Source organism: Heloderma suspectum, chromosome 2 (assembly GCF_057233095.1).
Source record: "Heloderma suspectum isolate Gila_16-S chromosome 2, 16-S_ref, whole genome shotgun sequence".
NCBI lineage: Eukaryota > Metazoa > Chordata > Lepidosauria > Squamata > Helodermatidae > Heloderma > Heloderma suspectum.
The window spans coordinates 105,400,105-105,426,530 of NC_139459.1; the positions used below are offsets into that span (position 1 = coordinate 105,400,105).

At 44.6% G+C, this 26,426-nt stretch overlaps 2 protein-coding genes across 13 annotated transcripts in view; one reads left to right on the plus strand and one right to left on the minus strand.

Annotated features, from left to right (window-relative positions):
- The window catches only part of PLGRKT (plasminogen receptor with a C-terminal lysine), a 24,953-nt gene extending 13,534 nt beyond the window's left edge, over positions 1 to 11,419 (minus strand). The window contains exons 1-2 of one of the 3 annotated variants that reach the window (XM_084834454.1): positions 10,957 to 11,216; positions 7,698 to 7,784 (exon numbers count right to left, since the gene is read on the minus strand). In XM_084834454.1, coding sequence (XP_084690580.1) covers positions 7,698 to 7,778 — 81 coding nt within the window. In that variant the 5' untranslated portion in view covers positions 7,779 to 7,784; positions 10,957 to 11,216. Of the gene's footprint in view, positions 1 to 7,697; positions 7,785 to 10,795; positions 11,217 to 11,319 lie in introns of those variants that run through there. The other 2 variants (XM_084834452.1, XM_084834453.1) reach the window with 2 other exon arrangements.
- CD274 (CD274 molecule) overlaps positions 11,350 to 26,426 on the plus strand; it is a 27,538-nt gene continuing 12,461 nt past the window's right edge. For 4 of the 10 annotated variants that reach the window (XM_084834451.1, XM_084834441.1, XM_084834449.1 and 1 more), the window contains exons 1-2: positions 18,874 to 19,053; positions 24,816 to 25,017. The gene's annotated coding sequence lies outside the window, so the exon portion shown is untranslated. Of the gene's footprint in view, positions 11,584 to 18,873; positions 19,141 to 24,815; positions 25,018 to 26,426 lie in introns of those variants that run through there. The other 6 variants (XM_084834447.1, XM_084834442.1, XM_084834448.1 and 3 more) reach the window with 3 other exon arrangements.

Consider the following 26,426-nt stretch of genomic DNA (forward strand, 5'->3'; position numbering starts at 1 on the left):
ACTTATACGCAGGGTACATCATGAGAAACGCCGGGTTGGATGAATCACAGGTCGGAATTAAGATTGCCGGGAGAATTATCAACAACCTCAGATATGCAGACGATACCACCCTAATGGCAGAAAGCGAAGAGGATCTCAAGAGCCTCTTGTTGAGGGTGAAAGTGGAGAGTGCAAAAGCTGGTTTGAAACTCAACATTAAAAAAACTCACAACATGACATCTGGCCCCATCACTTCCTGGCATATAGAAGGGGACAAAATGGAAGCAGTGACAGATTTTATTTTCTTGGGCTCCACCGCAGACGGTGACTGTAGCCATGAAATTAAGAGACGTTTGCTCCTTGGGAGGAAACTATGGCAAACCTGGACCGCATAGTAAGAAGCAGAGACATCACCTTGCTGACAAAGGTCTGCATAATCAAAGCTATGGTTTTCCCAGTAGCAACGTATGGCTGTGAGAGCTGGACTATAAGGAAGGCTGAGCGCCGAAGAATTGATGTCTTCGAACTGTGGTGCTGGAGAAGACTCTTACGAGTCCCCTGGAGTGCAAGGAGGTCAAATCAGTCAATCCTAAAGAAATTAACCCTGACTGCTCATTGGAAGGACAGATACTGAAGCTGAAGCTCAAATATTTTGGCCACCTAATGCGAAGAGAAAACTCCCTGGAAAAGACCCTGATGCTGGGAAGGATTGAGGGCAAAAGGAGAAGGGGACGGCAGAAGTTGAAATGGCTAGATAGCATCACCGATGCAATTAATATGAACTTGAGCACACTCCGGGACAGAGTGGAGGACAGGAAGGCCTGGCGTGCTATGGTCCATGGGGTCACGAAGAGTCAGACACGACTGAACAACAACAGTAAGACAACATATCAGTACTTGAAATTTCGAAGGACAACCCTTGGCATTATAAAGGGAGAAAAATTACCTAATTCCTTTCATATATTACTCTTTAGTACAAACATAAAAAAAAAAATCCTAGCAGAAGATACATGGCAATGCTGGTATGTTTTGCCTGAAACAAAGAAAACTTTTATTAGTTTAAAAAAGAATTCTAACAAGCATGCAACTTTAATCTTACACTCCTACTCAGTACTTTTAATATGTTTTTCCAGCACAAGCTTTTTTGTCCAGTACTATTATATTTAATCATCAAAATAAATTCCTGTTAAAAAAAATAGTGTTTGTCCACATAGAATCATAGATTAATCTATGGCAAGACAATGCTGCAAGACATAGTTATAATTGTTTTCATATTAGGACTACATGCAAGACTTACAAATAATAGAAAAGGGTATATTTTCCACAGGCAAAGATATGAGAAATTGCTCAATGTGAACAATAATGAGCACCCTAAAGTCTTTCTAATAAACCATCCTTTTTGGCTTGCTATATTGATAATTACCAATTGTCTGCATTTACTCTGGCCCAATTTTTATAAAGTAATTTTGAATCCCATATACCCATTTTTTTAAACCTTAAATACTAAGTGGTTGCTGTTCTTAAGCCTTGAAGTGATATTGTAATGTACAATATCCAGAGAAGTGGGTCTTTAAAAGCTAGTGTGAGTTTAGGTGACATTAACAGAAGCATGGAGTCCAGATCACAAGCACCAATAGTTCCACTCTATTCTGCACTGGTCAGGTTGCATGTAGAGTACAGTGTCCGGTTGTGGGTGTCATTCTTAAGAAGGACATTGACAAACTGGAACATGTCCAGAAGAACGTGACTAGGATGATGAAGGGTCTGGAAACCAGGTCCTAAGAGGAATAATTGACAGAGAGTTGTGTATCCTTATCCTGGGAAAGAGATGATTGAGACATGATAGTGGTCTACAAATATCTGAAGTCTGTCATACAGAAGATGTAGCAGACTTTTTCTCTGTTGCTCTAGAGGGCAAAACTAGAACTAAAAGGAGGAAACTGCAGGGAAGCAGATTTCAGCTAAGATTAGGATAATGTATTAATAGTACATGCTGTTTGGAATAGATTGCCTCAGAAGGTGGTGGGCTCTCCTTCACAAAAGGTATTCAAGCAGAGGCTATCTGGATGGCCATCTTTCAGGGATGCTATAATTGCATCCTCCTTTGAGCATGGGATTAGACTAGGTGACATCTAAGCTTCCTCCCAATTGTGATTCTCTCTGAATAAGATGAGGCCTGGATCGCTCATTTATAATACATATCTTTTTATTGTAGATGCATTGGTGGAAATTATTTTGTAGTATGGGACACAGGTAACATAGATAGAAGTCTTGAACCCATGAGACAGACCAGGCTAAGCAATTCATTTGTCATTACCTGTGGTACAGAGACTCATTTCTGAAGTCTTGCTGTGGTCGCTAGTCAAATTGGCTTTGCAGGATTTCAGAACACTTCAAACTAGGAAAGCCAAAACTAGCCCCAAGAAATGCAGCTAGCACTGATTCAGTAGATGTATGTACTTTGTGATGTGACTGTTGTGGACACCTACTGGATAGTATCCATTACCAGTAACACACTTCCTCTGTGTCTCCTCCCCTCAACCATACCAACTGTGGAACTGCTTTTATTTAGTTTGTGAGTAAAATGTTCTAAATGCATGAAAGAAAGGCTCACAATCAACATCAGATGAGTGTTCACTTATTCCTTTAAGAAGGAAGGAGGAGTGCAAAAACCTTCACTTCTTTTCTTTAGGTTTTCCCTTAAGATTGAAACCGACTAAACCAGAAGCTGTTTGTTATGCGGCCTAGTCCATTTCACTCCTCCATTAGCCTGTATGACACTAGAGAAGAGGCTGCAATTAGGAACACAGAGTAACACCCACCCCCAGCATAGAAAGCTCCCTTATAATATACTTATCTGTCGACCACTGCTTGATAGTGGTAACAAGGAACTAGCCTTAAGAGGGAAATCGTATCAGTTCTTCCAGAGAAACAATAGTGTGCACTAATCTAGTACTATATGGAAGTGAAAGAAGCCTCTTATAAAAGTCAGGACAGTATCCAACAGTGTCATTCTACAAATCTTTCCATGCTCAAGTGTTTACACATTACACTTGTGGACGTAGCTGTGCAACTGGTTGCGCAACTGTGCTTTTGCAAACACTTTTATTGGATTCTCCTCTTGCGCATAATTCGGAACCTAGTTTCCACTAGCACAACATCATTTGCGCTACCCGAATGACATGGTTGGATACTGCCCTCCGGCTGGAATGGGACAGTAAGTATTCAGGAAGAAATTTATCCAGAGATGTCAATTGTTTAATGGGGGAACATTCTATCATTACTTTGAAATGAAAGATCAAAGAAGTCCTTAGTTATTTTCCTGATGTACAGTTTGCTTGCAAGCTTGCTTTCTCTTTCTTCCTGTCTCTCTCCCCCTCCCTTTCTCTCCCCCTCCCTCCCTCCCTCCCTCCCCCTTCCTTGTTTGTTCTGTCTTCTGCTTGTTTTTGTGGGAGGGGAGAAAGAAGGAGGGAGGCTGACATATCAGTACTAATTGTTCTTATATTGTATCTGCATAAGAAAAATATGAAGATGTTCCTGCTTATTGTTAATTGCCTTTCTAAATGATCTGTAGTGTCTATAAACACTAAGCCAGAGTAGGGCCAGCAAGAGTTGATCATCATAATTTCAGTGGAAAAGGTGGCAGAAAATTATTCTGTACAACAGGGTTGGGCAAGCGGGGCCTAACTGGATGCAGCCCTCAGTCTAATTTCAAAAGCCCTCTGCAAGCTGTCTGCCCAGAGCTTTGGAAAGAATGACCTGTCCCTCCCTTGGCAGACTGCTGGGGAGGGAGAAGGGAAATGGGCCAACCCAGTTCTGGCCCTATCCACTTTGGGCTTTGGCCCCACCCACCACTAGCATGTTGCCTGTGATAGATTTCACCCAACAGAATGTGGCCTCAACAGACAAAAGGTTCCCCATACCTGCTGTACCGTATTATATCTACACTAAGGAACCTGCCTATATACATCCAGGACCTTTTTTTTCTTTAAAAAAAAAAACTGGAATTACAGAAAGGTTTACAGAATGGTAATTGGAAGCATAATGCCAAGTATCAAGAAATGGACAAGGAAGACCACCAGAAAGAATTCAGTCTCATCCAAGATCAGCACACATGGTGTAAGGTCCAAGTCTAAGCGCTAAGGTCCAACTGAGGCAGACATGGAGGACATGTACTTTAATGCACTGCATGTTATGGAAACTACCATACCATAATTTGGAAAAAGATATACTGTATATAATGGCAATGACATTAATATTTATAATATTCATATCCTGTCCTTCGCAGTATAACCATGCCCACGGTGTCTGTGGGTTGGATCCAGCATCAATATTCTGCCAGTAGAAGGATAACCTTTTTGCAATGGGACTTCCATGTCCTCTCCTCCTCTCTTCAGCCCCTCCCCCTTCGTGAACCCTCCAAATCTCCTCTAGACGGTCCACCAACCCTCCAAAGCAGATTTGGAGAGTGCTGGGTTGGGGGCTGAAGGAGGAGAGGAGGGGAAGCAGAAGTTCTGTTCCACCAATGGTATCTTTCTGCAGGCAGAACACAGATGCTGGATCCAAGCCCGAGATTAGTAGTGCTGGTCATATTTGGCCCATATGATCTAGTCTCATGGACAACATGTTTAGCTTGGTCCCTGGAGACCATGTTCTTATCTCAGATCCACCCTGTATTCATTACCTAGTCTTGGGCAAGGCAATTTCTAACTTCATGTTTTATAGTCCCCTTCCCGCAAGTCGGGGGGGGGGGGCGGCGGGGAGAATCAGAACAACCATAAAATTAGCCTTCCTCGACCTGGTGTTCTCCAGATGTTTTGGAAGCTCCTCCCAGGATTATTGACCATGCTGGCTGGGGCTGGTGCAAGTTGGAAGTCCAAAATATCTGGAGGCACTAGGTTGGAGAAAGCTGGTAAAACAGCCATTACAAGGACAAGCAGTAAGATAAAATTGTTATCTACATCTATGTTCATGTTCTCATAGTTTGTCAGTCATCTACGAGGTACTACTAACAGAAAATGTACTATTCTCATTTCCTGAGAGAAGAAGTTTTAAATTTCACAGGGCACACTCTCTCTCATGTCAAACACATAATTCCCTGCCATCAGAAGTTATCACAATGTCACCATCTAATGTCAGATGAAGCTAACACCTATGTGCGAAACCAATGTAATTACTACCTCATGGTTCACATAGCTAGGAAACAGGAAACTACTAATAAGTACATATCTTCTATTCTACTCACAGCAACATTTATTATGTTCAACCCTAAACCAAGTGAAAACTGTTCTGTGATTAAGAAACCAAGCCTCCCTAAGCACATGGAGATAAAAGATGCAAAGTAAAAAAAATTACCTGAGTAACCTGCAAAACATTCCACCTAAATGTGGCATTCAGGGACTTAATTTAATAAATGTTAGACACCCAAGCACAACTGCCATTGGGCTGGATCCAAACACTCATTCAAAGAGTAGACCCGTTGCAATCAATGGAACTTAAATTAGTCATGAATAACTTGTCCCACTGATTTCTATGAGTCTACTCTAAGTACGACTAAGTCTGGATACGACCTAAAAACCGTCTGTGGAGGGGATAGGAGAAACCATTTTTGAGTGTCACATCTACATTTGGCCGTAGTGGAGATTTGACCCTGGGTTTCCCACAGGCAGATAACTGACACCACCAAAACGGATCTCAACATAGCTTCAATCCTAAACTAATTTACACAGAGTTACTGTCAGGACATTGGGACAGACACCCACAGCCTCACTCAGGAGGGGCCCCAAATGCAGCAGGCTTCGCTTATCGCATTTTGAAGTAAGTGCAGTAAGTACTTCAAGTACTTACTTGAAGTAAGTGCAGTAACACACATTGACCTGGTTTGCGCGACGATGACAGGAATGAATCTGAGAGTGGAGATAGCAGCTCAGACTCAGAATGGGAACAGCCAGAACCAGGGGAGGCTCCCTCCCTAGTGAGCTCAGAGATGGAAAAGCATTCTTCCCAAGACCTTGGCACACAGATGGCTCTACCTGAAGGGCCCCCCTCTCCTCTTCCATGTGAACTCAGGTCTCAGGGAAGGAGGAGAGCAAGGGGCGTGACTTGAGGGATGCTAGGGTCCCTCACAGAGTGAAGCGGGAAAAGTTAAAGGCGGAGCTCAGACACTGCTATGTGCGATAGCCTACGTAGGAGGGAACAACTGTAAGGGAGGGGCATCCCCCCTAAGCTAGTCTGGCCAGGAAGTTCTTGTTCAAACTGCCGGCAACTTCTCTAACTTCCACTTCGGCTCCTCTATTAGTATTTGTAATTGTGTGGAGTAGCTGTTTCCTTTGTAGCCAGAGAGTTCCCTAGAATTCACATTTGTAAGGAACCTGGTCGTTAACTAATAAAGTAGTGAGCCTGAAGCCTGGTATCTTGAAGTGTGCTGATTGCAAAGGGAGAGGACGAAGGAACGTGACAGACGCAACAGCCCACCATGGCTTAATTTATCCATGGGGGCTGTTGCATTGTGCCAGGAACCAGGCTTGCTGTGGCTTGTCATGTCATGCCATGCAAACCCAGGTGGCAGGGGTTGTTTGAGGGTTAGACAACTCTCAAATAACCATGGTTTGTTTTAGAGTTATTTGAGGTTATGTGAACCCCTGCCATCTGGGTTCACATGACACAACAAACCACAGCAAGCTGGGTGCCCATGGCCTCCTGGCACGACGTAACAGCCCCCGCAGCTAAATTAAGCCACGGTGGGCTGTCGTGTTGTGCCAACCAGGTCAGTGTCATATAGAAAGCCCCACCACCACCTTTAAGACCACTAAATCCAGAGTCTAAAACCACCTAAGTGCACCACTTCTTTTACATGGCAATGTCTCAGTGATGCAAGTGAGCTTACTGGCTACATTTCTATCCCATCCCTTATTAGTTACATTTCTATCCCATCCTTCTTCCATCAAATTTCCTAACAATCCTGTGAAGCATCAAATTTACTGCTCAGTGATGAAGCTCACTGTATGGTCTTGGAAAAGTCACTGTCCCTCTCTCTCTCAGCCTGTCCTAAATAACATGGTTCTTGCAAAGCCAAAACACCACTCTGAGCTCCCTGCAGGAAGAGCAGGATACAAATATAATAAACAATTTTCAGGGTTATTTTACAGGCATACAAACATTACTCTCAGTCATAACTTCTGCATTTCTAACTCTATGGAACTGAACTGTCATACTGCAGGCCATTCCAGCTCAAAATGGTCCACCTTTCTCCTTTGTCTGTTGATGGGAAGGCTTATGATTTGCATTATGGCTGGAAAGCAGCACAAATATCAGATTATGTTTGCGCATATGAACAAGTGGAGAAGTTACTTAAAAGTGGTCCCACATCTTGTGATAAAGAGACAGTGGTAGTGATTTGTCACAAGTATATTGTAAAATGGCTATAACATTGATCTCTTATGAGACTTTGTTAAAATACAGGAAGATGGGATTTTAATCTAGTTTATATTTGTTTTATTTATTTTACTGTGTTTGTTCAAAGCTACTGTAAATTACTCTGAAGCCAAAGGACAGAGTAGACCTGAAATCTTAATAAATAACCATACACATTCTCAAAATATTTTAAAATTTAAAAGAACAAAATCATACACCAACCAGTTCCACTACTTTATTAAGCTCCAGCGCAAATATTTCTAAAACCATTACATCACTAAATTTTCTATAATGTAAACACCAACCTGAAGTCGGGAGTTCATAAGCATGAATTCCTGTTGATTCTTTAGGCTTTCATTCACAGACTTTGAAAAGATGAATCCCATTTTGACCTAAGTGGATAGAGCAAATTTTAACAATAATTAACACTGAGTTCGAGCCAGACTTAGTCAACCTTAGAGTAGACCCATTAAAATCAATGGAACTTGTTAGTCTGGATCCAACCCATTGATGCAAATACCCCAAACATATTTCAGGTAGAGTATTTCTTTCATAAATTAAGTCCTGAAATTAAAATACACTAATCTTGCAAAGACATAACGTTTGAGAATATACATCCACTAAAGAAGATGTGAAAAGAAATTGAAAAAATGTTACCAAAATAGCAGACTATCTGGGGGGAAACAGTTCTGATAGTAAAGGCTGAGAATAGTAAAGTCTGTACAGATTGATACAGACTGGGTGCTTAATCTCTCTAGAGTGCATTTTAATTTGCGGGGTGGTGGTTTCTTTTTAAGGAAAATAATTATTTTAAAATATTACAACATGTTATGGACAGGATCAATGTGGAATTTATTGCTCAGCACCATCCAACTGATGACCACAAGGATAGAGTAACTTCTGTCTCCACAACAGATGAGGGATCAAACAGAACACAACAGAATAGAATAGAAATACTTTTATGAGCACATTCAACTACAGGAACTATGCCTGTCTTCCACTGATGGCAGAAGAGAGTTGTAGCTGCAGTGGAGAAGCATCTATACTTATAAAAATGTGTTTATGCACACATATGCAGAGAATAAAAAATTACATTAACCTCTGCAGGGATGTGGCTTTAGTGTGTGATGAAGGTTACCAGGCAAATGTAGGCATCTGGATGAAGAGCAAAGTGGCTCTCAGGGCCATAAGAGACATTACTTTAAGAGTGCAATCCTATGCATGTTTAGACAGAAAAATCCCCAGTCAGCATGGCCATTTTCTGGGAATGGTGGGACTTGTACTCCAACGCATTTGGAGGGCACCAGACTGGGGAAGGCTACTGTAGTAGGTTCGGGGGGGGGGCGGGGAGGGAGATCAAAACTCTTGTTCGAGACCTTGTTTGCAAGTGGGGTTGCTAAAACCTTTTCATTTCCACCTTCTTTCCCCCTGTCTATTTTTTCACCTTACAACTGCATTCAGTAAAGGATAACTAGTTCAGCAGCACATCGATAATAACAATAATGTAATAATGTCCCTGATAGCCATGATAGCGCGGTCACTGAACTTGAGCCGGACATCCTAGAGAGTGAAGTCAAGTGGGCCTTAGGAAGCATTAGTAACAACAAAGCTAGCGGAGATGACAGTATTCCAGCCGAGCTATTTAAAATCCTAAAAGATGATGCTGTTAAAGTGCTGCATTCAATATGCCAACAAATCTGGAACACTCAACAGTGGCCACAAGACTGGAAAAGGTCAGTTTACATTCCAATTCCAAAGAAGGGCAACGCCAAAGAGTGTTCAAACTACCGCACAATTGCGCTCATTTCACATGCCAGCAAGGTGATGCTCAAAATCCTACAAGCTAGGCTTCAGCAGTATGCGAACCGAGAACTACCGGAAGTACAAGCTGGGTTTAGAAGAGGCAGAGGAACTAGAGATCAAATCGCCAACATTCGCTGCATCATGGAGAAAGCAAGAGAATTCCAGAAAAACGTCTACTTCTGCTTCATTGACTACGCTAAAGCCTTTGATTGTGTGGATCACAACAAACTGTGGCAAATTCTTAAAGTGATGGGAGTACCAGACCACCTTACCTGTCTCCTGAGAAACCTGTACGAGGGTCAAGAAGCAACAGTAAGAACCAGACATGGAACAACCGATTGGTTCAAAATTGGGAAAGGAGTACGACAAGGCTGCATATTGTCACCCTGCTTATTTAACTTATATGCAGAGTACATCATGAGAAATGCCGGGTTGGATCAATCAGAGGTCGGAATTAAGTTTGCTGGGAGAATTATCAACAACCTCCGATATGCAGACGATACCACCCTAATGGCAGAAAGTGAAGAGGATCTCAAGAGCCTCTTGTTGAGGGTGAAAGAGGAGAGTGCAAAAGCTGGTTTGAAACTCAACATTAAAAAAACGAAGATCATGGCATCTGGCCCCATCACTTCCTGGCATATAGAAGGGGAAGAAATGGAAGCAGTGACAGATTTTACTTTCTTGGGCTCCAAGATCACCGCAGACGGTGACTGTAGCCATGAAATTAAAAGACGCTTGCTCCTTGGGAGGAAAGCTATGGCCAACCTAGACAGCATAGTAAGAAGCAGAGACATCACCTTGCCGACAAAGGTCCATCTAATCAAAGCTATGGTTTTCCCAGTAGTAATGTATGGCTGTGAGAGCTGGACTATAAGGAAGGCTGAGCGCCGAAGAATTGATGCTTTCGAACTGTGGTGCTGGAGAAGACTCTTACGAGTGCCCTGGACTGCAAGGAGGTCAAATCAGTCCATCCTAAAGGAAATCAACCCTGAGTGCTCATTGGAAGGACAGATAATGAAGCTGAAGCTCCAATATTTGGCCACCTAATGCGAAGAGAAAACTCCCTGGAAAAGACCCTGATGCTGGGAAAGACTGAAGGCAAAAGGAGAAGGGGACGGCAGAGGATGAGATGGCTAGATAGCATCACGGATGCAATGAATATGAACTTGAGCACACTCCGGGAGAGAGCGCAGGACAGGAAGGCCTGGCGTGCTATGGTCCATGGGGTCATGAAGAGTCGGACACGACTGAACGACTGAACAACAACAACAACAACAACAATTATTGTAATTATGTAATTACTGTAATAATACAGTTACAGTGTTACCAGAGTACAAGAAGACATACACTTTTGGAACGCTACGTTACAAGCCCGGGACGTAAGGAAGAATATCTGGGTCTGGCAGTTCAGCTCCCTGGACCTAAACCAGAGGCAGACGGCGACTGCAACACCCCAACCCACCCCTCCAAACCATCTCACGCGCAGCCCCAGCAAGTCCCGAGTTTTCCCCCGCATTCCCCACCGCGCCGCCCCCTTGCGTGTCTCCCGACCCCGGAGCAAGACCCTTACAAGTCATGCTACAGTCTCCTGCACGCGCACCATGTACGCCCCCGTGGCGCGTGCTCGGTATCCCCATCTTTACTGGCGTCTGAACTGTTCACACGACCAGTTCACACGACCAATACAGGCGACCAGCAGCTCCACTCCTGCAAACAGCCCCTGAAAGCCACCAATATTCCCCCGGCGACCAGCCCCACCACCTTGTCTTCCTCCTCGCTCCGGCTCTTCCCTTCCCCTTAGCCCACGCCTTCCTGGGCCAAAAACCGGGGTCCAGCACCCCCCGCCCTTCCTCTCTGCAGAGGCCGAGGGGCCGCCTTCTCCGCTCCGGGAAAGCTGTGGGCTGGCCCGGGGAGCCAAGGACGCGCGAGATTTCCGGGCACGCTTTTCTCTGGGCGGCCGACAAGCGTCTCGCCCGGAGGTCGCACTCTGGCCTCCGCAACGGACTGATTCGTCTTGAGCCGGGGAGGGAGGAGAAAGAAGGGGCGGCCGCAACTCGTGGTAGCGCCCGCCCTCCGCTTTTTACGGGGAAGGCAAGGCCGCAGACAGAGGGCTTGGGTCTGTACCTTTAAGAGAGGAGGGAACGCGCCTCTGGGCAGATCAGGGCTTGTTCGCGGCCTGCGCACAGCCACAAGCGCGCAATGGCTCGCTTGGAAGGAGATGCTCGCTGATGGGCGTGCGCTGCACACCAGGTGGCACTGTCGGTTTCCTGGGGCCCAGCACGCCGCCGTTTGGCTACGGCACCGCTGGAACGTGTAGACGGGGCCGGCTCGGTGGGCGCGCGCTGCCTTCGTATCCATCGCTGCTACTGGACAAGAAGCAAAACCAGGGTTTTAATTGTTTTATTATTATTATTAAATTTATTAATCGCCCATCTGGCTGGTCACCCATGCCACAGAATGGCATGGGTTCATGCGACAGAAGGCTGTTCTGCGCCAAAGAGGCCTCACTGATGCAGCAGCGGGTGGTATGGTTATGGCTGGGGATAGGGCTTCCTCCCGTGTCGACGGCTCTTCAGAGCTCGACCTCGGCCTTCAGCACCGAAGCACGGGGTGGCGCCACCGAGCCCGCAAGAAATCCCCTGGTAGAGCCGCGCATGATGAGGTGATGCAATGGGGGGCGAGCTCTGTCCCTTCCCTCCACCCAGGATCAACATAGCCTTGATGAGGTACATAAAGGACCAGGGAGCATCCCAATTCGAGCCTACTCAAAACTAAGTACCACTAAGCAGTGGGATGAGAAGAATGCCTAGGATACAGCCCTCATATACCCATATCAGCTGGAAAAGATAGACTTGCATTGAATGTGGCCAATTGTTATGGCCAAATTATAAATAACATGGGAAGGCGGTGCTTGGATTTATCTTCTCCTCCTTCTCAGAAATCCCATCTGTGAAGGGCTGCCATGTTTTCTTTCTTTTGTTCATTTGTTCTCTGTGGTATTTATATACCGCTTAATATAGTGAAATCTCTAAGTGGTTCACATATAAATATTAAAACTTACATTTAAAAACACTAAGTACAATTTCAACTACAATAACAATAACATCACATTTAAAATAACTATGAAAATAATTTCAACTACAATAACAATACAAGGAGCAGTAAAACAGAGCAGTATATAATTAATTCATTTTCTGCCACCCAAACTGCACAGGGGAGGGTTTTCCAGAGGGTGGGCAACACCACAGAGAAGGCCCACCTTCAAGATATTACCTGAAGGCATTCTGTTGCTCACAGAATGACCCATCATGGCTTCCTTTTTTGGACTAGAGCCAAGGTGGAAGAGGTGTTTAACCTTTTCCAGTTCTTCCACACTGGTTCCCCAATCAAACCATCCCCTAAAGTTTGCACTGGGGGAGGGGGGGGGATGGCAGGAGAGTAAAATAAGGTACCCATTTTAAGCTAATAGCAGTTTTGGGATGATCTGCAACCATTTAAACTCTCTCCCGGATGCTGCTGCTCTGAACAAATGCAGAACTTTCTATGCCTATTTTAGAGTTGTTGTTGTTATAACAACAACAAGGCAAAGAAAATAACAGTAGGATTCATGCAAACTTAGTCATGCTTAGAGTAGACACACTGAAATCAGTGAGACTTAAGTTAGCCATGAGTAATTGTATTGATTTCAATTAGTCTTTTTTAAGCATGACTAAGGGCTTCTCCACACAGGGCTTTTATCCTGTTATTGAGATTGGTTACTCACAGAAGTTTGTGGGTCCTTTATATGATGTTGTCAAGTTCCAGGACCTCTCCTGTGTTTTCTGACCATTATCCTAGGTTTTTTTAATATCACGGATAATGGGATATTTAAATATCATGAGTTGATGTTTTCTGTAAAAAGATAACACAGCACCATCTAGTGGCTGTATAATTAAACATATAGAGCTTGCAGATAAAGGAACTCCCTGGAGGGAAAAAGTAGACGTGCATGAAAAGGGGTGATCTTAATCCTGCAAAGAATAGGGAAGCAGAAGCCCCAGTAAAATTGCGGGCTAAAAAACCTGGTGTGGAGAAGCCCTAAATCTAGATCTAACCCAGTGCAATTCTATACATGGCTAGCAAAGAGGTGGCTCTGAAGCAATTTCAGAACACTGTGTGTGTGTGTGTTTGGGGCTGGGCTGGGCGGGGCTGGGCTGTATGCTATAGGAGATGGGAGAAAGGAGTGCTAAGGAAGCTAGTCAAGAGAGAGGGTGTCTAATCAAGTGGGGTAACATGCATAGTGGGCTGAAAAGCAGGGACCTGGAGAAATAATGAGTGGTGGTAATGGCCATTCCGGAAAGTGGGACTGGGGCTGTGCACTATTGGCAGGCAGGAGGCTTAGGGTTGCTCAGTCTAGGGACTGGATCCTGACAAGGGAAAATTGCCCATTGTCCCTTCTGCTGTCAGCCCGGCATTGTGACCTAACTAGCCTCTACATGGAATTGCTTGAGGAGGTTATTTGGATATTTCGGATTGGATGCTATCAATATATCTCTTGTTTCCATCATCCAACCTTGGGGAGGCAATAGAAGTTCTTCTGAACTGGTGCTTGGGAGCAATTGACTGGAGGAGAGAGAACAAGCTAGCACTTAATTCAAACAAGATGGAAGTACTGATGGCTTTGACAATCCCAGTGGAGGTGTGCAGTCTGTTCTGGATGACATCGCATTCCCCCTGAAGCAACAGATCATGAGCCTGAGGATCGGGCCATAGCTTAGTAGCAAAGCACATGCCTTGCATGAAGAAAGTCCTAGCTTCAGTCTTCAACATTTCCAGGTTCAAGTAGCAGGTGATGTGAAAAACCTCCGCAAGAGGAGAGCTGCTGCCAATCATTGGAGAACCATTGCCTTGTACATCATGATGACTCTTAGCTAGATGGACAAATAGTCTGAGCTGGTATAAGGCACTTCCTATGTTCCTGTGTACTATTGGATCCAATTCTGCTCCTGGACACAGGGCTGTCTTCTAGCAACTACAACTGGTCTGCCACTGCACCCTTTCCTTGAGAAGTCAGACCTGGACTCAATTATCCAGTTAATGCCCCAGTCATCTCCAAACTGGGCTACTGTAATGCATGGAACAGCCCTTAAAGATAGTCCAGAAACTTCAGCTGGTCTGGAATGTGGCCACCAGGCTTCTCTCTCAGCCTAGATGCCAAACTTGTATCAGTTTCACTGACTATCAATTTGTTTCCAGGCTCTATTCGAGGTGCCAGTTTTGAACTTTAAAGTGCTAAGTGCCCTAGGACCAGGGTTTCTTACGAACCACCTTTGCCTGTACAAACCCGTTTGTGGCCTTTATTCCTCTACTGAAGTCCTCCTTCCACTTCTTTCTACCATTGGAGACATGGCGGGTGTACATGGGAGATGGTGGCTTTGGGGCTGGCATTTTTATATTGTAGAACAGCCTCCTCAGAGCGGTACACTTGCTGCATGACTGTCCTGTTTCAGAAGGACAGTAAATATTGTGTTATTCCAGTGAAGTTTTAGACTTTAAAAATATGCCTCGATAAGATGTATTCTTATTCTGCTGCCTTTTTGTCTTTGATGTTGTTTTTTATTAATAAGCAAAGAATTGTTTCAGGAGAAGGGCGATTTCGCCTTGTCATGTTTTTCTTCTTCCTTTCAGTTTCTGGCTTACATTGCCAGTAATATGTTCACATGCTGTGCAATAATTTTCCCCAGGGTAACTTCCTGTATCTTGTCCTCTTGTGAAATTATTTTATATTTTCTTAGAAATGAATAAAATAGCATGATCCACTGAGAGTTAAGCAACTTTAATGCTGCAGTCATATGATTGCAATCATATGACTTGGGTTAGTTGGGAGTAGGGCCTTTTGAACTCAGTCTTACTGCTGAGTAAACATGCATAGGATATGGGAATCCAGTGCACACTTACATCCAAGTTTTCTGATATTCATGCTTATTTTACTCCTTGCACTGACTACCTTAACAATTCCCTCTAGCTGAGAAAATTGTGACAGTTATCTTCATTGCAAAGCAAAAGAACCATCACTTTTTTTTCTACTGTAGACAAATTCAAAATGTTAGTGGCGTCATCAACGTGATAGTAGTTTGCAGAAGAGTTCAGCATGGGATGGGATGAGATAAGAGGAGATGTATGTATGTAGTGTGTGTGAATAAGAGACTTTATGTGTAATATTCTATCAGAAAAGAACATTTATTCTTTGGTAGGGTTGCCAGGTGCTAACTTAGAGACTTTGTCCATCACTTTAAAAGCTCTGAGGCAGCAAGATTCTAGCTGCGTCCCAAAGCAGAAAGGAGATAGGGGTGTGTGAAGGGACTGTGCTGTTGCCAAGCTTCTAAAGAACAGCCAGAGTTTTTGAATTAGTAACTGAGACGCAATCAACATGTCCTACCCCATCCATACCCATACTCCAGAAAAGGTTTTTAAGCACCACAGCTGTGCCATGCAGAAGAAGGGAAGAGAACTTGTCCAGCAAAGTTCCATAGAATCATAGAATAGTAGGATTGGAAGGGGCCTATAAGACCATCGAGTCCAACCCCCTGCTCAATGCAGGTGTTAGGGTTAGATGACATCGCATTCCTTCTACGCATCCCCCCCCCCGCATTTCCCCTCCCCCAGAGAGCTCCAAAGCAGTTCTGATTCTGAGGAAGAGATAGAAACCGTGGGAGAGGAACCTGCACTCTGTTCAGAGGAGCAGCCAGGGGGAGAGCCCCTCCTGGTGCACATTCCTGAGAGTGATAGTGACCCTGGCAGGGAGAGGGCGGAGCAACAGCAGTTTCTGGACACTAGGCACTGGTGCGGCATCAAGCTGGAGATGGCGGGCGCTGAGAGGAGGCGCTCAGCCCACTTGGCACGACGGCAACAGCGGCACCCCGATGCCCCTCGGGCAAGGGGTGGACTCTCTCCTCCTAGCTCATAAGTACTGAGGTTTCCCGCTTTCCCCTCCAAATGGAGATCAACTGATTTCTAAGGTTAGAACCCCCGAGTAGGCAGCTGTCTTAAGCCTCACTCGTAGGATCAAGCAATTAGCATCTGTAAGCGTCATTAGGTTGAATGGGAATAAAGCCTTGGAAAAGAGCCCTATTGTCTGTGTGTTGATTCTGGCTACCTGAGGATTTCAGAAGGCAGCAGGAGCGACCTCCTGACAGCAGGAATCTAAGTCAAAGCATCCATCTGCACTTGGGCCAGGACTGAGTCAATGCATACTGCAGATGTTACTGTGTATCTTCATTCACATGTGTAATGTTCACGTCTACAGGAGAAACACATGCTTTTCAGATCTTTAATAGTGACAGCATGCCACAGTGAGGCTACGCGTACACCAGGGGAATCGGCATTCAGACAATGGACATTCTTAGAATTGAGAATATACAGTTTTATTACAAAAGAACAGCAAATGGATTAATATGCAGAGTTGTTACAAAAATGCACAGGCAGCATTCTGCTTGGTTCAGCAATTCTTTGACTAACTGTAAGGGGAGATGGTCCCAGGCATAGTCTGAAGGCACTTGAGACAGCCACCTTGCTGAAGCTAAGCAGGTTTGGGTCTAGTCAGTGCTTGAAGGGGAGACCACCTGGGAACCACATGTAGCCACTTTGAGTTCCATGATGGAAGAAAGGTGGGCTATAAACGTAGTAGTAGTGGATGATGATGATGATGATAATATGGAGAATGGAAGAGCCCGATGACAAATATGGGAAGGGAAGGGCAATAGGTACCAGGCACACATGTACATCCTACGTGGGTTAGAGAAGGAGAAGCCAGAATATAAACAAGGCTGCGGGGTGTGTGGCTATCTTACTGAAAGAGGACAAAAAGGGAAGTGGAATGCAGATATTGCCTCTCCTAGGGTGGAGGGGAAAGAGTTCTTCTCCTTCTGGGGGATTATGTGGATACAAGATGGTCCTTGGCACCAAGACACTGGGATTGCTTCTCTGGTGAAGGCCTGCCAAGGTGTGAATTTCTTGTCGATCCCTAATTAAACCAAATGTAAAATAAACAGAGAAGAGAGAGGAACGCTGGGGAAAAGAGCTACCTAGGAAGGGGTTGAAACAGCTTGCGTTGACCTCAGAGTTGGCATTCTCAAAACTACACAGAGACTGAACAGCAAGTTCTAGTTGTATGTTTCTCATATAGGATTCGATAACTAATACATTTTCCCAAGATTGAAGAGGAGAAGGCTACCCTTAGTATATTACGACTGGGGTTGTCTTTTTCCTGCTGTGAGTGAGGAGTGTAAGGCATGGGTAGTTTGCAAAATCAGATTCTGTGTGCACATTCTGGGTAGAGGTCCCTAACTTTAATGGTCCAGATTGATTTATTAGTAGTGGCAGTGCTTCAGGCCTGGATTTTTCCTTCACCAGGGCTCTGGATTGGCTAGGATGTGCCCTGGATGGTTTGGTTAGGTTAGGGACTAGGTCAGGAGTGGGCAACCTCTCCCACCAAAGTTGTTGCTCTGGCAGCAGCGGCAAAAATTGCATCAACTCAGCAGGGATACAAGGTGAGTATCACACAGGATCATGCTTCTAGGAGCAGAATTCTGCTTGCAAACAAGGCATGCACTCCCCATGTGCCTCATTTCCTTGCAAAATCACCATGGTCTTTGCCACTGTAGGAGCGAATTTGGGGTAGCATTAGGGAGTGCAAGAAACATGGCAGGGAGTGCAGGAACAACCATAGGAGCCACAAGCAGCCTGCAGGTCACATGTCGCCCACCCTTGGGCTAAGTGATGAGCAAGGCCTTTATATATTCTGGACATCTCACACTGCTGTGCATACTTGGTGAGACGCCTGCTTTCTGATTAATATAGTTAGAGGTCAGCAAGTTTCTATTTCTACTTCCTTTTTCTGACTGTTTCTAAGCTTCTGCTAGCTTAGTGTCCCAGGACAAAATGGAGATCTGGGGTCAAGATGTTAGGGTGATACCTAAAAAGTGAGGCTGAACTCCTTGGTAACATATAGTAATACACTGTTACCTCTTCCCACTTGCCTTGTGCTGTCCCTGTGGGCAATGTTGGGTCCAGAAGGAGAGGGCTGAGTAGGAAAGGAAAAGTTTCTCCTGTGCAGGGCAAAGGAATAGGCAGCACCAATAGGAGTGAGGAGAAAGTGGGCCCACTTGCCACCTTGTCCAAAGGCTCTCCAAAACATGGAGCCAACTTTGCAAAAGGCATCATGTTAGCTAGAGAATGAACTTCCTGAGCCATGGCAATCCTGTTTAATCCCCGCATAGTTAAGGGGGTCACGTGTGTTGGATGTGCTAAGCCAGCCTTCCCTAAGCTGGCGCTTCCCAGATCTGCTGGACTACAACTCCCATCACCCACACCAGCATGCCACATTGTCTGGATGATGGGAGTTGTAGTCCAGTAATCTGGATAGGCCAGGTTGGGGAAGGCTGGGCTAATTCTCCCCCATGCCCCTGTCTCAGCCATTAGTTACCCAAAATGAGTATGAGTGTTTCCTTCAGTAACTGGAAACTGGCTTGATTTTCATTCTACCTGATGAAGGGTTCTGGTAATTTGAAAGCATGGATTTGGGGGAAAACAATACGTTTGTTTATAGAGCTATTGTGAAGAGCTACTGTGTCAATTGGGAAGTGCCCTGTTCCAGAGTCCTTGGACTTCCTCCTTCAGGCATCTCCCTTTTCTGCCCTCAGAAATGAATCTGGAACTGAGGGAAAGGGAAGTGTTTTCTTCTCTCACCATATATCCTTTGGCTTCTAGTGTACTCCTGGCTGGAGGGGGAAAAAAGACTCACAGCCCCTCTGGGGGCCTGATCTACTGCTACCTTCTGGAATAGCTGTGCTGTACTTGCTGTAGTATGTGTCTTGCCAGGTAGGATGACTGAAACTTAAATACAGCCTTCTTTTCCTATAGAAGAGGAACTTCATGGAGTTACAGTAAACACAAATAGCCTATTCGGTATGATCATTTTGTTTCTGAGAGCAGTAACTTTTAAAGTATTGTAGAGTTTTTGCCATTAATATACATAATGGATTGGAGCCAGACTTAGTTATACATAGAGTGGCCGCACTGAAATCAATGGGACTTAAGTTAGTCATGGCTAATAAGTCCTATTGCTTTCATTGAGCATACTCAGTAAGCCTAAGTCTAGTTCTAACTCTGTAAGTGCAATCCTGTTAGTGAGCAAGTTCTACTGGATACAATGGGATTTATTTCTGAGTCAGCATGGATAGGACTGGGCTGTAGATCTGTTTTATGGACAAATTTATGCTTGCCTACAGCAATATAGGCATGTGAACCTATATGAGTACATGCATTATATAACATAGTTATACAAAGTTATATATTGAAGCTGAAACAAAGAGGCCTTCATATATTTGCAAAAGTATCCAAGGCAACAAACTGAAATGCAAATCTTTTTTTTTCAAACAAAATGAATCTGTAGATTTGAAATTAAAACGTAATATTTGAATGTGCAGGCTTTCACAGCTTTGATGAAATTTTGTACTCCTTGCATCCTAACTTGATATATTTGGAAGTAACTTCCATTACATAGATGGGAATTGGTTCCAAGTCAATGTATTTAAAATCAGGCTCCAGTGCATCAATTCTATAATATATATTTAACAATTTGCAACACATGATTCTCTACTTTGTAATATATGTGTGTGTGTGTGTGTGTATTGTTACTCTCCACTTCTCCAAGTAGTAAGTAGTTTTAGGGCCTGTGCTACAGGGCTTAGTTTCCTTTGGCTGAGAGGCACTGGCAACTTATACGGCGTTCACATGATACGCTAACTCATAATGGGTGACTAGCCACACACTGGGGGTTGTTTTGTGAGAACCCACAATATGTCGTTGGTGCGCCTGACATACAGTGAGGTATACCAACCACAGTGCATTGGGTGTTCCCCCCTCCTCTCCCCTCCTCCTCAGTCCTCTGTGCAGCTCCACTCGGTATCCGAGGGGATTTGGGTGCAGAATCCCTCTTGTCTGCCTTCAAGCCGCCTGTCCCCACTCCAATCGCGGTCTCGTCCATGGTCCCCTTGCCAGTGACAGACCTTCCAACTGTGCCAAAACGGCACTTTGAAGGGGCTGTCAGTGTCCCTACTTCATCCCAAGCAGAATCATGGTCACAGTGGGGACGGCGGGGACGGGACACAAAGGTGAGACTGATGGCCCCTCCAAAGTGCCATTTGGCACAGTTGGAGAACAGTCACTGGCAAGGGGAAAGGGGCACTGGAAGCAGTTTGGCTGCAATTCTGAAGAGTGGCAGGCATTTCTGTGGCTCTTGCTGAATGGCTTGCTACCTAATACCTTCTCCCCACGATGGATTGGGTGTCCTGGGTTCAGATGGCATGCCAACCCATCATGAGTTAAACAACCCCTGGAACAACCCATTGGTTATTATTGTGGGTTGTTTAAAAGAATGAACCCACCTCACAGAAAGCTACCTAGGTACGCATGACACTCTAGCCCATCATGGGTAGTCACCCACAGTGGGTTAGTTTGATGTACAAACTCAGTCATAGACTGGATTCACATGACATGACAACCCATTGTGGGTAGCAAGCCTTGGTGGGTTGTGTTGTCTGAACCCAGACTGTCTCTCACAGGGTGGCTTGTGTTTGGGCAACAAGCCACCCTGAAAACCCATGGCTTGATCTAAGGGTTGTTTTACCCATGATGGGTTGGCATGTCGTCTGAACCTGGCAGAGCCAACCCATCATGGGTTGCAATGATCAGGTACAGAACTGCTCAGCAAGCGGGCCAAAAGCTCCTTCCACTCTTCCTGATGGTTCCCACCCTTGCCACGTCAAGCCTCCTAGCCAGTAACAGCCCCTCCAACAATGCTCAAGTGGCACTTTGGAGAGGGTGTCACTCATTTGCCAGCCCCTTTTTAAAATTATTTTTTTCAGCCCCCAACATTTGTGCAAATGAGGCCAATATATAATTTTTTCAGCCCCAGGAATTGAGATCTAGACTCCCCCACACACTTTTTTGCAGCTCCCATTACTGCTCTGAATGGGAGCTGCAAAAAGGGGGTGAGGAGGCTAGATATCTCTTTAAGGCAATTGCTGGATACTTGCGGAAGTTTGTAATGGAAGTAGGGCACCCAAGTGTCAGCCCAACACTTAAAACCCTGGGGATCACCTTGCTAACTGAGCAATCTTGTCCCCATTTCGCTACATGTCACTGTAAACGGCTGTCAAATTAGCCTATATGCGGTCTTGTCTTGTCAATTTCCTTGTATGTTTCATACTGTACTTTGTTTCCTTTGACAGCTGAAATGTACAAAGGCATTGACAAGGCAAGGCTATATATATTTCACAGCTGCAAGTCTGCACTTGTGCAACCATGAAAGGCCAACAAGAAATAGCAAATATAAAAATTATGAATAGATAGATAGACAGATGTAGATATAGATATAGGTAGATATATAGGGCCCATTTGCAAAAATCAGGGCCCAGAAAAAAAAAGCTGGAGAATGAAAACAGGGTCACAGTCCGAGCAGGGATGGGGATGGGATGGGCATACAAGATGGGTTCTACTGCACAGGACTCTGGGATACTGAGTGGAGGACCGAGGCGGGGAACAACCCACGGGGAGCCTGATCATCTGTTGGGTGCACCTTGGGTTGTTCTGAAAATAACCCACACTGCATAGCTTATTTGCAGAGTGGATTGTCATGCTGTGCAAACTCACCCATAGTATCTTTATAATATTTGCTTAACTTACATATATAAAAGTAGGACTCCACCAGACAGCACAGTTTCTAATCCAGCATATAGTCCCCCAAAAGAACAACTGTACCTCAAGAATACTTCAGCCAACTAACAGCTCTGTTCTCTGTCTCTAAAATTCAGACAGGATCCAAATGTTTCTCTGTCCCCTAACCTAACCTGGAGAGGCTTCTTCAGCCTCTGATTGGTTCCACATTCAAAAAGCTGGAGAGAAGATGAATCCCATTCTTGCTTTTTTTCCTCCCCCCAATTTTTTTTTCCTGCTAGAACCAGAATAATGCTTTGCCGGTATTCTAAGCATTTGCCTGTGATGAATACAACAGAAATGTTTGTCAGAACTCCTTGCCTCCACATTCCTGTTCATGTTCATCACTATTTCATATTCTTTCTCCTAAAAGGCAGCAGGTCAATACATTTTTCATATGGCTTGTATTGTCATGATTTGCATTTCTCTTTAATTTCCACTTTTTGTTTGGCTCCAGGCTGGCAGCATTACATAAAAATGCACCAATAAGTGATGAAAAGCCATAAATAGATAACTAAAAGATGTTGGGTGTTGTGTTGCCAAAAGAAGGAAGCTTCACCAGACAGCAAATTAGAATGCTGTTCTGAGGTGCACTCCTAATTTTCCCCAGTGTGAGAAATATATGATTGTGGGCATGTTCACTCTTGCATTTAAAAAGTCAGATGAAAGATTAAAATAATAATTGCATGTTGACATTTCCAGATCAATTAATCTGCAGGGATATGGCTTGTCTCTTCACATCTAAATATAGTTTAGCCCACCTTTCCTGAAGGCACTGAAAGCTCAGTGCCTTTCAGATGTGTTGGAGTATAACTCCCATCTTCCCCAGCCAACATGCCCAACACATCTGGAGGGCTCTGAGTTGGGAAGACTGGTTTAGCCATTAGTTGATATACGTAACCCCAGGTATTTTAGGGTACTCAAAGCAACAATTAAAACCACATTTTAAACCTGGAAATAGTTTGTGGCAAGTATTTCCCAAGTCCCACACCACCCTACTTAATGCTTATTCATTCTTCTTCCAAACTTTCTAACAGCTTCATTCAAGTTCCACCACTTATTACACAGTAACATTTGCACTGTTTTTGAGCATTAGTGTTAAGTGGGTATTGTCTGACAACTGATATTTTAAAACAGTTTCAGCAGTTGTTGCTTGTACTTAGCCTGTCAGCACAACTCTTCTTGCAAACATATCCTGGTTTGGTGAATGAGTGAGTGCAGTAAGTAAATACTTTGGTCCGTTATACTTTGGTTGAAACAAATATCTTTTTGTGAGAATCGTGGGACATTTTGCCAAAACATTCCTTCAATGAAATCAGAGTCAGTGTTTATTTTTGGAGACACCGTTGCCTCGTCATGTAACAAAGACATAATAATAGGGAAGGAAATGGGGAAGACCAACAAAGAATTCCGGCGTTCTTAGAGTTGGGAAAGAAGCTGAGTGATAGTGCGAAAGGAAGTCCACTTATCACCTGAAGAGGCTGAGATCAGAGTCTTGAGGCTGCTGTGTAAAAGGCAGACTAGTTAATGTCAGCTTGTGCAAAAGGAATGTCCCAGAATTTACCCATGCGCATCTTAATATTTGTATGATTTGGCTCTGGCACCTCTGAGATTGAAAGAAATGAGCAGAAACACTCATTTATGGCTCAGGAGAGGTCAGCAGACCTTCTGCCTGTGAACTCCGCTGACCTACTCCGTTCTGAAAATGAGAGTTTCCGTTCATTTCATGTTATTTTTAGGAGCATGAACACACATGCAGCTGCTCCTGTGAGTGCATGAGCACAATAGGATTCCTACGCATTATTTTTACAGGAATGTTTTAAAAATTCAGAGAAATGTATAGGGAAAAATATGTCTATTTATACAGCAGTGCTTCTGTCCTCTTGTAAAAATTGTATACCTATGTTATTATATAGTATCACTATTAGTCATAAGGTTTTCCAAATCTGTTAATACTGTATCGTAGTAAAACTCAGTAGAAAGACCTTCCGCTGGCGAATGTGTGAGACGTGAAATGCAAACGGAGTTTCTAACATTAAGGTTCATTCAGAGTCATTTCATTTCCCATATTGCTAAACTTAAAGATGTCAGTCAGTTTTGTTGTGTATGAAAACATCATGTGAGAATGATTAGTACATGTATCCTGCTCAGAGATGGATGGATGCATTGTAAGATATTATCATGGGGGCCTCTAGTAGAGGCATGTGAATCCTTTCTGTCTCTGACTGGGTTCAGAGTTTACACTATTGCAGAGGGAAAATGAGCCATGGTGGCTTATTTTCCCTCCCCTTGCATGCTGGTCATGAGCTGTCTAATTGGTATAATTACCTTATCAGGCACAGGTTGTCGTGATGTCCAAACCCAGCGAGGGTGGGTAGCTGGCATGGTTTACAAACCACCCTGAAACCCATGGCTTGTTTTAGGGTTGCTGGGTGGTTTGTAAACCACCACAGCTGCCCACCATTGCCAGGGCTGGACATCATGACAACCTGTGCCTGGTGAATTATGCTAATTAGGCGGCTCTCGACCGACACATGCGGAGAGGGAAAATAAACCACTGTGGTTTTATTTTCCCTCTTATCATCATACGAACCCACCCTCCATAGATATAGGTGTGTGTGTGTGTGTGTGTGTGTGTGTGTGTAGTTCCTAGTTGCAATACTGGGTCATCAAGTTATTGGCTTTGATCTATCAGCAAGTTTTAAGATAAGGAGTGTCTTGTGCCCCTTCTGTCACTCTGCCACCACCTTGAAAACAGCCCACATGATGTGGCCAACAGTGAGGGTAAAGAACACCAGCCATGGGGTGGGACCTCTTTGGAAATCTTCCTGCCCATGCAGTTTAATTTTTCTTCCTTTCCATAGGAGGGCCAGAGGGAAGAGCAGATGTTTGTAGTAGGCTCAGGGTCCAAGGAGCCACAGACAGATCCACCTACCTGGAAGCAGCCTTAGGGCACCAGCAGCATTGGCAGGATATCTCTCCTGTGTCCTCAGACCTATTTACCTTCATGGTGGATTCCAGGGACCAATTTGCCTGCCAGTCTTTCCTTGGCAGAGACTGCTGAAGGTACCACCATCTGAATTGCAGTAAGGAACGACAAGCAAAAAGTAGCCAGTTATGGCAGACAGATCTTCCCCAGGAGGCCATTCCATTCCACACTCTGGGTGCCACCACAAAAAAGGCCCTGTCTCTGGTACCCATCCACCAGTCATCTGATGGTGGTTGGACAGCGAGTGGGGCTGCAGATACTGATCTCAGGACCTGGGCAGATTCATATGGGAGGAGGTGGTTCTTAATGTACCTGGTCATACCATTTAGCAGATGCTGATTAGCAAAAAATAGTACACCCCCCCAGTCACCATGCCCTGCTTGTGAGGTTCCCAGAAGCATCCTACTGGCTAGCTGCTGTTGAAGACAGAGTACAGGGATAGATAGGTTCTTTGGGCTAACTCAGCATGGCAATTCTTCTAAGCATATGTAACCACTGAAAGGGTTCCTTGTTAATTTCATGCATCTATTGATTCAGACCAATGGGCAAAGTTCTTTACTGGTCCCAGCTCCTTTAAAAGTGAGGCTTGATGACTTCCCAGATAGACAGGAAGGCTACATCAGTCATTCAGTGCTACTGTTCATATACTAAACCCATTTATGGTAAGGAAAGTGGAATACTATAAGGAAAGAAGTGGGTAATTTCTTAACCACGAGTCCATATTCTTTGTGCCACCACTTTCCTGTCCCTCTTTGCCCTCTTTTTTCTCCCCCTTCCAATATGTTGCCACTACACTGCTTAAAAGCCAGCTGAGACTAAATGCAGACATTGAGAATTCGGCCCCTGAAGGAGACCAAAACCTGCCTAAGTCAGGTTCCTTGGGGCTGAAGCATTAATCAGGATTGATAAGTGACCAACAGGTCCAGCAGCTGTTTTCTGCTCTGGTACTGGTGTTGGAGACGTTTGCCATTACATCCCCTAATATTCCACTGTTGAGGGAGGCACCCCCCACTCTTTTGTCGGACACTGATCAGGTGGCTAGGGATCAGCCTGTTTCTGAGGGAGAGATGATCAACTTATTCTGGAGGATCCACAGGCGGTAACTACCTCTTCCTCTAAGGGAACTCATCCTCAGTACCATTCACCAAGAGTTGCTTGTCACTCTCCAACTCCACCTCACCATTCTCCATGTTGGTCACCATCAAATGAATGCTGTCACAGGCATGATCAGTCCTGAACATAGTGATCCCAACCTCATTCTCTGTCTGCTTATTGGAACCATTATTCTCCATCGGGTTTGTCTCAGAGGATGTCTTGGAGGTCTTGCACCCCCAGCGATTATCCAGGTCACTTCTATTATTTCTCTCCTCACTGGTAGCAAAGCAGGTTACTGTTGCCACACGGACATAGGTGGCATTACCCGTCCTCTGCATGGTCTTCTAGCTGCTTCTGTCTCCTCCTCCACCCATGGAGCAGAAATGCCTTA